This window comes from Notolabrus celidotus, chromosome 1, assembly GCF_009762535.1.
Source record: "Notolabrus celidotus isolate fNotCel1 chromosome 1, fNotCel1.pri, whole genome shotgun sequence".
Classification (NCBI taxonomy): domain Eukaryota; kingdom Metazoa; phylum Chordata; class Actinopteri; order Labriformes; family Labridae; genus Notolabrus; species Notolabrus celidotus.
In genome coordinates, this window is record NC_048272.1 from 30,287,357 (window position 1) to 30,299,677 (window position 12,321).

The following is a 12,321-nucleotide window of genomic DNA, read 5'->3' on the forward strand; positions in this document are numbered from 1 at the left end:
CATCGGTCTTAAAGAGACCTGTCAGGACGGGACCTCTTCAGATCTCAGAGGACAGACGGAGGAACAGAGAGGCAGAACAGGACTCAGCTGTGGCTCAGTGACAGCTGAGTCTCAGGAGGTCCATTCAGAGGGGTGTTTTTAGCTCCAGACTCAGGAGATGGTCTGAAAACTTTCCAGAAGTGTGAGAGATGAGTATCTAACTTTCTTTTCCAGTGACTGGAGCTATGATACGACATGATGCAACACGACACATCACAAAACCATCAGATACAATATGTTGGATCACATGCATAGAGAGAGCCATGGCATGGACACCATTTGATGCCAGTTATAGCATCTGCCCCCTGGTGGCTGGCTGCAGTATAGGTCAAAAACTCTGTCTCCCCCATTCATTTGAATGGGGCTGTATTCACACTTTAGAAAATAAATACACATCTTACGAATGTTTCTCACATCAGTATGCAGTGGTGATATGTAGTTAGTATTTGACTGTTTTGTGGTCAAGGCCTCTTTTTTCTGAGAATTTTCTTTTTCGTTCATTATTAGAGGTTAAAAAAATTGGGTTTTACTTCTGGGTTTGCTTTGATTGACAGCTGCCGTAGAGGGAAACTTCATAGGATCTCGTGAAGCTACGCTGTAGGGCGGAGCTCGTTGTCATGCCGAGACAGAAATTACTGTGGCAACCACAGAAATTCTGTTGCTTTGCAGACTCTGGCTGCACAATGGCTGCGCCCTGGAGTGGGTTTTTTTGGCTTTAGAAGAGGAAGAGGCGGAGCAACGCTGTCCATTTTTATCTACAGTCTATGGTTATAGTCAGCTAACAGGAGATCTACTGGAGACACCTGCAGCTGATTGGTGGAAAGGAGAGGTCGGGTGTGTGTGTGTGTGTGTGTGTGTGTGTGTGTGTGTGTGTGTGTGTGTGTGTGTGTGTGTGTGTGTACATGACATCATATAACCGACTGATCACTGTGATGGATTCTACCTGCTCGAGCACACAGATTACAGAACGATCAATAGAGCTGTTCATGTGTGTCTTGTGTCGGCTCTCTCACAGGTAGTATGACAGTAATTTATGTGGACAGGTTAATCTGACTGCTGCTCGGTTGTGCTGCAGGCTGCATGACTTCTGTTTCCAAATACTCCCACAATCTCCTTACTGTCTCTGTTCACCTGGCTGGGACCAACAGGGATGTACACAAATAAACTCTTTACAGTCAAATGGATCGTCATGATGCTCTTTCTGGCCTCTTATATTTTTTGCTCTAAAGTTTAAAATCCTTTACAGTGTCACGACTGCAAAACCTTTTGCAGGTAAAGGAACTTTCGGAGGACCAGTGAGTGAATTCAGCAGAGGAGTCTTTATGTCACTGCCAAGGGGTAATGTAATTTAAAGTAACATTTCCAATGGACTAAATTTGTCCCCCAAAAAGTTCTGTTGGGGTAGGACTCTGGAAGTCCTGGGACTTTGTGGGCCTCGTATAGCTGAACATCTCTGAGGTGGAGCACAGGTATAGCTCCTTATAGTGTCTCCTTTGTCTTGTGGTGTCTCTTTAGTAGAATCTCTTTTGTAGCATCTCTATTGTAGCATATCTTTTGTAGCATCCCACTTTTAAGCATTTTTTTGTAGCGTCTCTTTTGTAATGTCTCTTGTGTAGCTTTTCCTATGTAGCATCTCTATTATAGCTTCTCTTTTGAAGCTTCCTTTTTTTGTAGCTTCCCTTTTGTAGCATCTCTATTGTAGCATATCTTTTGGAGCATCCCTTCTCTTAGCATCTCTTTTGAGTATCTCTTTTGTAGTGTCTCCTTTGCAGCTTCTCTTTTGTAGCATCTCTTTTTTATAGCATCCCTTGTCTCTTTTTTTTTTTTTTTCTTTTTTCTCTTGTCTGCATATATATTTCTGGTTTGTGTCATGTTTGTCACAAACTGTCAAATATTAATGCAATTTATTCTTGCAGCAAAATAAAAGAAAGAAAACATTTTTCTTCTGTGCTTGACACTGAGATGGAGAGGGACCATCTCACCATGACGCCAATAAAACTGCGCGGTGAAACTAATGATTAACAACCCTTAGTGTCCACAATCATTACTGAAGCTTGGGTCGCAGAGGGTTGCCGCCGTGCTGTGTTCTATTTGTGTAACAAGACCACCACTGGTGCAGATGATACCACTTGGGTCAGATCAGCCGAGCGGTTCAGCCCAGCACCCAGGCCACGAGAGCAGTCAGGCCGAAGGACCCAACGCGCCGCGGGAGACCCAGGCCAGGGGACAAGCCAAGGACCCAGACCGGAAGCAAACAGGTACCGCCGGGGCACCCAGGGCGACCCCCAGGTCACCCAGCAGGAGGAAAGGGGGGCGAGGAGGGAGAGATCCCGCAGCCCCCCCAAGGAACACCTCCACAACACCGCCCCCACAGCCCCCCAAGGAGCCACCAGGGCCGAAGGGGCCCAGCACCAGGAGCAGACAGCCAGGCAGCCGGGCAGGACCTGGACCAGAGCCCGCCAAACGGCGCGCCGGAGTGGTGTAGTATCCGTGACGTCACCCGTCTGTTTCTGAAGAGCTGTTTTGAAGCCAATCGGCAGCGGCAGCCATATTGCTTCTGTCGAGCCAGTGTGATGTAAAGAGGCGGAGTTTGAGCCTCCTAGCCAACAGCTGCAGTGTTCCCACAGACAGCTGTGCCTCTCATTGGAAGACTAGTAATCTCAATATCTTCGAAATTGACGTGTTAGAAAAAAATTCACCCCCCTCAGAGTGAGAGCACATCGAGAAATGAGCTATGCAGACTACACTCATCTTTTGTACCAGGCTGTAAACGTGTTGATTACTGCTGTAAAGATCATCTTTTTCCCATTCATGTGTATGTGACTTCCAGTACTTCCGGAGCCAGCCTCAAGCTGATCCTCGATGAACTGCAGCTTTTAGCACTTCCGCATTGACTCATATTTTAAGACCGGAGGTTGCCGCTTGAGACAAACACATAAAAACTGCGGACAGATATATCTAATTAATCACAGGGGGCTGAGAGGCTGAGTGTGTTAGTTATGTAACACACCTTCATACCTTCATGTCATGACCTTTCCCATGCAGAGAAGGGCAGTGTGGTTCTTTTCAGTGAGCAGATCGTTTGGTTCCTCCAGCATGGAAAGGTTTCTGCTCCTGGAATCCTTCATTATTTTTTGCATATTTTGTATATCTTATATGACCTCTTTACTTCTTAAGTCACACTTCAGATTTTCTGCACTTTAATTTAAATTTTTTTTATTGATTTGATTTTGCTGATGTTTTGTATCCCTTTGAGTCCTGCATGCTCAGAGAGGATGTGAGGTGGAGAGAGAGGCTGATGTAACCAATCAGATGAAAGAATCCAACATATTTAACATTTCAGACAGGTTTCTGCGTCATTATTGATCAGACGAATCCTTCGATCACTTAAAGTAGACAGTGGACTGTCGATAACAAAAGTAAGAGTTGGCTGCAGAAAAGCATGATAACCTGAATCTCCTTCAGGAGGAGGTGGAGACCAAACACAGAGACAAAGAGAGAGTATGGGCTGTGAGATGCGGAATCGAGATGATGATGTTTCTGTGTTTTCCCAGTTTGTGTCTGAAGCAAACTAATGCTAGTTCTGATAGAATCTGCATCAGATAAAACCAGTTTTAAGTAAGTCCACCATACGTGGTGTTGGACTTTGTTGAAGAGTGGTTTCCCTCCTGATGAAGGAGAAGAACACATCTATCAGCTGTTAATGATGGGAAGAATCCGCTGACGCAAACATTTATTTTCCCTGGACTCTGAACGCTCATGAAACGGCGCGATGAGGCGATTCATCAGCTGCCACCGAGGAAGCTAATCAAGGAGGGACCTCCATCAAGCTAATGTCTGTCTCTGTCTTCACTGTGAGCTGCAGTACTGACCGGATCCTGAGCGGATCTCACTAGTTGGAGGAGGAAACACTCAGAGAGGCTCAGCTCTCACCGTAGAGGGCCCATGATGAGGCTTTTGTAAATGTGCAGCAGACGTTGATGCTGACTTCTTCAAGTGGATTTGTCCAGGAGAGGACAGGTGGGTCCAGTCCTCTGATGGGTCCAGTGCAGTGAGTTACATATTCTTGTGTGAGTTGGAAGCAGACGTGCACAGTTATTGAAAGTTCAATGACTCTTGTGTTAGTGTTTGTTACGTGTCCACTCACCGTTCCTCCTCTACTCTGGTAATCTGGTGCACAGTGCTGCAGGAGCCTCATTGGTCAACAGAGATGCCAAACATTGCATTGATTATGGAATAGAACTCTACCTTTAAGATCAAAGACATTCTAGAATTCTGCCTCTGATCTCAGAATTCCAAGAGAAATGTTGAAATCCTGAAGAAAAGTTGGATCCAAAAAAGAAATGTAATTTGCCCCTCCCCTCTTTCCTACTTTCTACCTCTTTTTATTGCATCAAATAACTAATTCAAAGTAAACTAAGAAACAAGAACACTGACATAAATCAACATGATAAAGGGTATGTTATTTTCTACACAGCTGAAGCTTGTAATGATGACATCATGAATGAGTTCAAGGTGTTAAAGTAGTTTCTTTACATCTAAGTCCAGAGTTAATAACCACAATGTGGTAGAAAAAAGCTTTTCATCACATTCAGTGAGAACTTGCACCGCCCCTCTTTACCCCAGGAGCTGACCCAAGGGGGCTTGCTGTGTCCGACATCAGAGCTGATCTCATTAGTGATTCTAGACGACTGAAGACCTCTGACTCGCCCTCAGCTCCTAAAGGCCAAAGTCCTCACGCGGCTGTTTAACATGATCTCGTGTGAGGGGAAATGTCAACGAGGGGAAGCCAGGATCCTGAGACGGGGTCAGAGATGAATCTCTATGGAGATGGTAGATTACAATGTTGGCGACCGGTGCAGGATTGACGACAGTGGAGATGTTTCCACGTGCATTTAGACACTTTGATAAATATTAACAACAGTCTGTCAGTTTGTTTTTCCAACAGTTTGGTGATAGAGTTCCCTGTAGATGTTGGAGGGCTGTCACGAATTTGGTTCTCAGTGAAACATCTCCATTAAATATTAAATCAGTCTTAAGTGGTCTGAGGTCTTTTTTCATGTTGGTGTTGAAACGGAAGGATTTTCTTAAAGATTAATGAAGGTTTTAAATAGTTAAGTCATTTCATCACCATGTTTTTAGCAAATAATAGTTTCTTTATGATCTTCAGGGTAATCGAGTCTTGAATTAGGTCATCCAAATTTAAGAAAACAAAGGATCATGAGACCAGATTAAAACAGATCATCCAGTTTCAGTTTTCAGAACTTTGATCCGAAAGAGCTAAATTAAATAAACTTTTTCAACTGGTCTGTAAAAACATTTTTAAAATTATGTTTGTATTGTAGATTATTTCTTGCGTGAGTCGCTGAATCGCTGCAGTGGGGGGAGATCAATTAGACATCAGTGTTTTGGAAGTGTTTTAGATTTAATCCCTTCAATGTACTAATATCAAATATAATATACAGACCTTGAAGCTCATGCGAGGAGCTTTGAGTTTGTGTAGATTGTGGCGCCCCCTGTGGATAAAAGAAGGTAGTGCATAGCTTCATTTAGAGCTCTTGCCATCCTGATGTGGTAAACTGAAAAATCTGTATCTGGATCAAGTTCATCCAATCCAGGATCGAAATCAAGCTGATTCCCAAATCTGGATCCTTCTGATCCAGATGAACCCTTGAGACCAGCAGTCTCTGGATACAGTGAGATGTGTTATAGAGGATCCTTTAAAGACGGGAGCTATCTGTCTGACTGTCACTAATAAAAGAAGTCTGCTCTGGAGGTCATATCACCTCTGACATGTGATATTTCTGTAAGCCGTGCAGTGAGGTCGGATCAGAAGCAGAAGAGGTGTGAGCAGGTGTGCACACAGCTGTCCACCTGTGGTCTACTCACCCTGACGCCTCTGTAGTTAAATGACTCACAGCCTCAGTAAACCGTCTGATCTAAGTTTGGATGCATGGTTTGATCAGCGGACAGCGGTTGTGCGTCCAGCTGAGTGATGTTAAAACGTTACATCCTTTGAAGTCAGCACTCTTTCTTGCACAGAGACATTTGTTAAACCTGGGGTTGTGGCTCTGCAGCCCTCTCAGCATTTCTCCTCACACTGTGAACACCACCCAGTTTCTGTGAATTCATGAAATGTCAGACAGAGAAGAGGAGAGTTCTTTTCTTCTGCTGCTGTTTCTTTCTTTCTACTTCTTTGATTGCACTTACTTTTCTGCTGCTCTCAACCTTTTGCTTGAACTCTTGGAGGAAACCTTTCATGGATGTTTCTTAAAGGTTAAAGTCAGAGAGGATAAAATCAATAAATTACTCAGTTTTTACTTTCTTCTGTGTCTCACACAGTAAAGCCTTTTTTTCAAATGATACGCTGAAGCTCAAGGAGCAGTGAGGTCTGAGATGTCTGATGATTAAAGGTGCTTTTCACTCTGTGTCCTTAGGTGGGATCTGTATCGCTCAGTCACTGAAGATCCCTCACGACCACGCACCCTCCAACTTCGATAAGATAATCAACCTGCTGCTGGACACTCGGTACGCCCGGGCCGTCATCCTGTTCGCTTCAGACGAGGACATCAGGTAAATAACACACCTCTGTGCACACATCTTTACACGTATCAAACAACCGACACTTAAAGTAATGGATGCTGGTGTGAAAACGTTCACCTCTGCAGGGTTCTGCAAAATCAACATGCCCAACCTGCATCTGATACAGAGGGGCCTAAAATACAACATCATGGACTCAAACACAAGACCTCTCAGAGAGCTGTGTTTGCACTCTGCACAGTTTAAGCTCAATGTGGCCACACCCCCCAACATGAGCATGAGTTAGAGACTCTGAATGTCTTACGGGGTGTAAGATGGTGCAGCTGGCTCAGATGTTCAGTCTTCTCAAGTGACAGTTTTGAAGTCGCTCCATTATAACGCATAAACCCTAACCCGATCAGGAGACTGACCCACGCACAGTTCATCAGAGTTTATAATAATACAGTGCAGTGAGGAGAGAGATATTTAGTACTTGTGTTGTTCTTATATTCCACTAATAATCCACAGTACTGTAGATCAATGTTAGAATCTTGGTTTGTTATCATAGTTTATTACCCAGCTTTCTTACTGATGTTCCGGTTGTGTAAGATGCTTGATTCTGATTGGTCAAATCCCCTTTACAACCTCTTGACGACGGTTATTACCTTTCACTAATATGAGCAACGCCAGAGGCAAACTGATCCAGATCATGGTAAATCAATCCACAGAAAAGAGCTCTTCTGCTTGTTGACACTACAGACCGTAAGGTGAGGTAAAACCGTTAGCTTCCGTTAGCATCAAAACAACGTGGCTAAAACGTTAGTTTCGGTTAGCATGCTAAATCGGCAGGTTACGGTCATTTTCATGTTGGATCCTGTCCAGCAATACTAGCAACAAGCGAAGCAGGTGAGAGAAACTTTAAGTTATCAGTCGCTGCAAAGAAACTTAATTCATAAGAGGTGGTGATGACAGCAGCAGAGGTAAAAGTTGCGACTTTTGTTGAATGAAGACAGTTTCATGTTAAATCAACTGCAACAGGCAGATAAGAATCCATTGCCATGGAACACTAACTGCTGTGGAATCACTGGGACTATTTTTTTGTACCGTAAACATAAATCATTAAAATCAATGAAATAATCTTTCAATTATTGTTTTTTTGCCAACGTGTTTGTATCTTATGTTTGTAGCCAGGTAAGCCGCGTCTTGTCTCACCCTGTCGGGATTATATTTCCCATAACTACCTGCTAACCATACGTTATCCCTTACTTAAAGGTGACATATTATGCAAAATCGACTTATTAATGGTTCTCTACCAGAAATATGTGTCCCTGGCATGTCTACAAACCCCCCGAAAATGAAAAGAATCCATCCTGCCCCTGTTTTGATTTCTCCACCTTTCTGTAAATGTGTGCTGAAACGAGCCGTTTCATTTTTCAGTGAGTTTCATACGTCATAACGCCATCCGGTCTGTAACGGAAGTCAGAGCTCGGAGCTTGTTCAGCCCGTAGACTGTATAAAATACAACTCAACCCCTCCTCCGTTTTTCATTACCTGCACACATGTGTGCTAACAAGGAGCTTAGGAGAGAGGCATGCTAGTTGTAGGCTGTCTTAATAAACACAAAGGTCGATTTTACTCCCCACGTCTGCAGATTTGAAGATCTAGTGGACGATTTTTATTTTCCATGCTAAAGTGCTAGCGCTAGTTGGCATAGCCACATAGCTACATGTTCGTAGCTGTGTACCAAGACACACGTCTACCAACAAGAAACACTAAATCTGTGACCAATCGTTCAGAAAGGTCCTGCTGCAAGTGCCTCTCCATCAGGATCAGATTCTGGATCAAATTCAGAGGGTTGAAGTAACGCGGGTCTGTGAGCAGCCATGTATATTCTGCCAACATGCAAACATTAGATCAATGTGCTGGAGAGCCAAGGCCCCATCAACTTCTTGAAGGGGCGTGGTCAGAGAGAAAACAGACCGTTCTGAGCAGGGCTAAAAAAGAGGGGTTTACAGGCATGCCAAAATCTGATTTCAAAGTGTTTTTTTGAGCATAAACTTTAAAGACATGTTTTGGGGACCTCTTAGACCAATATATATTGATGAAAAAGAGCATAATATGTCACCTTTAATGTTTTTTCTGGTGAAGGTGTGTTTGGTAGCATATTAAGAAGAACAGAGAGATGCATGGTATGTCCATGTGTGGACAGCTGTGATCAGATCAGTCAGACCTCATCACTTAACAGGTGTAGATCCAGCAGATGCTAGATGTGAAAACCTGTCCTGGGCTCATAGGCTGCAAACACTCAGAACTGAGAACGTTTTTTGTCTTATTTCCAGTAAAAATGTTCTCATTAGTTCAAATAAGCCATATAGACCTAACAAGTCCAGATGAAAGTCTTGTTCAAGGTGATACAAGCAAAAAAAACAAGAGCTTGCAATGGGTGAAAAAATAATCTGCCAATGGGGTGAGGAAAGTACACTACCTCAGTTTCTTGCATTAAGACCTTTTTCATATTTCAATAAACTGAACAAGTACATTTTCCTCAGTGCATTGGCAGATCTATTTAACTCATAAAAAGCTGTTCAGCTCTTTTTTTCAACTCTAGGTGAGAAAATTCACCCAAATATGTATTTTCATAAATTATAATGCATCTTTTCCATAGAAAGTTGCACGTTCTGACAGAAAGCTGGTTTTATTTTGCCTGCTATGTGTGAAGTTTTTAAGAGCGCCACACACACATTTACACACTCCTCATGTGACTCAGTGATTCTGTATTTTTGATTCCAGGGGGATTTTAAACGCCAGCAAACGAGCAGACCAGGTCGGTCACTTCCTGTGGATCGGCTCTGACAGCTGGGGGGCCAAGAACAGTCCCATCCACCAGCTGGAGGACGCCGCTGTGGGCGCCATCACCATCCTGCCGAAGAGAGCCACCATCAACGGTACGTTCAGAGTTTATCAAGTTTAGTCCCATCAGCTGTGAGAAGTTTCCTCAAACATTCTCTCGCCCTCTTTTCTTGGTTTCCTGACACACCAAACTTCAGCGCTGGCTTTTCATGATGATGATGATGATGATGTTATATCATCACTATCATCATCATCGTGCTGCAGGAGCTGCTCTGTCAGCTCTGCTGTGTCTGCAGTCATCTCAGTGTTTCAGTGGTTGGATTGAGTCTGCTTCATGAACGGGGTTAAAGATAATATTCTCTCAGACGGTGTTTGGCTTTAATGAACACAGAGGGGCCTATGTCAAGACAGAGAGACTTCTGAATCTCATCTTTACTCAGAGAATGGTGTGTGAACCTGTAATCCAGGGATTTATTCATGGAGCTATAACAGGAGATGACTCTGGCTTTAATGCTCATTTAAAGATGCATTGCCTGTATGAGATGTCGGGGACATTGTTGGTTTAAAGGCAGATATCAGTTAACGGTACAGAACCTTACACCAAACCTAATTCAGTTGTAGTCCAAATTAACTAAGCAGCCTGTAACAATCATCATCAACCTGTATTTAAGCCTTGAAAGTCATTGAGGTTTCCCTCCTTTACAACGATGTTGAGATACAATGAAAACAAACCCCAAATAAACTAAAAGGAAGAGCGTTAAAACAAGACTGTAATTTTGCAACCGCAAGCAGCAGAGAGTCAGCCGAACAATAGAGAACAGTGTCATATGCATAAAGGTGGACTTTAAAGTCAGAGATAGATGAGTCAATGTTTTTAATGTAGATTATGAATAAAACAGAGCCCAGGACTGATCCCTGTGGGACACCTTTCATTATATATCTCTTTTTTTTAAAAACAAACTGAAGATACACCTTTTTATTCTGGCTTTTAATTTAGAGTGATTTATTTATATACTCACTGTTTTTACAACATGTATTTATCTTATTTATTTAGTTATCTATTTAATTTGTGTATTAATCCGATCATTTTAACTTCAACTGATTTTTAATTTTGCTTTCTACCCTTACTTATTTTATTAATTTTATTGTATTCATTTCATTTTATTTTGAAGTTTTTTCTTATGATTATGTCTTTTATTATTTTTCCCATTTCTTCGGTTTTCTGTCTCTGTGCACGCATCCCTCATTTTGTTCTTCTTTTAGACAAAGCAAGGCTAGCTCTTACCCAAAGTCTTTATGCTAAGCTAGGCTCACGACCTCTTTGCACCAGCTTTATATCTCCTGTTTAACATTTTTTTAGACCTGTATATATTTCCAAATAAAGTCAGATTGTCTCATAAAACGTTCATGCCAGGTGATACTTCATCCACTCCAACAGATGAATGCTTCACTCTCATCACACAGCCTAATTCTTTCCCCATTCACCTTTCCCTGCTCTGAGTGAATGGATCTGCTGTCCTCATACCTCAGTTATCCTAATACCCGTCACAGCCCAGCATCCTCTCCTGAAGCCTTTATGCCCAAGAAACATCACTTTCCATGAATCATTGTCAATAAGAAAGGCGACAGAAGTTATCAGAGAGCACAACGAAGTGTGGAAGTGCACTGAAGATGTCCAGGGTTACAAACTGAGCTCCTCCTCTTTTTGCATCGTCCTCCGGATCCTCTGCTTCTTTGAGTGTCGGTGAAACATGCTTCAGAGGAGGAGAAGGAAGTGACATTACAACAAAACATCCACAATCTGATTACCAAGGCTGTTATTAGTGTGCAGAAAGACTCTGAAGGAGAAAATCAGATGTGTCTACTTCCCATTAAGCACCTCACTGTCGAATTTGCGCATCAAGAAAAAAAGAACAAAGGATTCATATTTATTAGAAGTGAAAAATCTCCATTTGAAGAGAGCTGGCACAACAAAGGCACATTTATATCCCCGCCAGCGTCTTTGTAGGAAATGACAGCCACACTCTGAGTCGCCTGTAGTGACTAAACACCGCTGTGATACGATGCATCTTCATCTAAACGCTGTCATTAGTATGAATACGGTTGTCAGTGCTGCTCTGTTGTTCCTACAAGACAGCTGAAGCAGACGCTTTGTTTCTCCTGATCAACACTTTTAGTCTTCATGATCTCAAGTTTGTCTGACACCGTCCCTCCTCTTGATGCCTTTTCCCATTAAAGGGCAGTTCAGGTGTTTTACACCATGAGTGGCTAATACAAAGCAGACGTTTTGAATTTCTCCAGTAGATTTCTTCTATTGTAATGGGTGCAATGGTATCCTTGAAGTCAAGGTGCATCCGCTAAAAGTTTTTGTACTTGTGTAACACCTTTTTGGCTACTAAGCAGAAGATTTAGATAAGTTCGGTTGAGAGAAAAAGTCCTGTAAAAGTCCTCGCCGTAAGTTCACCAATATCACAGTTCATTCAGAAAAGGAAAAACTTGGGGCGTTGGTGGCCTAGCAGTCTGAGCGTCCCCCGTACAGAGGCTATAGTCCTCATTGCAGAGGTCACCGGTTCAACTCCCGGCCGGTTGACCATTTACTGCATGTCTTCTCCCACTCTCTACTCCCCATGTTTCCTGTCTCTCTTCATCTGTCCTATCAATAAAGGTGAAAAAGCCCAAAAATCCAACTTAAAAAAAAAAGTAAAGGATAAACCTAGCCTTTATAAGCAGACAGAGCCAGACTTTAATCACTAAAACTGGTTCTCAATCAATCAATAGTCATTTTAAAGTTACATAATGTAGCTTTAAAGCTCTAGGAAATCAAATCATTAAGTTTCACAGATTTACACAGTTCATCATGAAAATACACAAAGCCCCACACTGCGTACAAACAGATAGGTGCTGCACAAAGCC

General features: G+C 42.6%; 1 protein-coding gene across 2 annotated transcripts in view; it reads left to right on the forward strand.

Annotated features, from left to right (window-relative positions):
• Positions 1–12,321, forward strand: part of LOC117814178 (metabotropic glutamate receptor 7) — a 353,505-nt gene that overhangs the window by 179,671 nt on the left and 161,513 nt on the right. For both annotated transcript variants that reach the window (XM_034685360.1, XM_034685368.1), the window contains 2 exons: positions 6,477–6,612; positions 9,349–9,503. In XM_034685360.1, the coding sequence (XP_034541251.1) occupies positions 6,477–6,612; positions 9,349–9,503 (291 nt within the window). The remainder of the gene's footprint in view (positions 1–6,476; positions 6,613–9,348; positions 9,504–12,321) is intronic.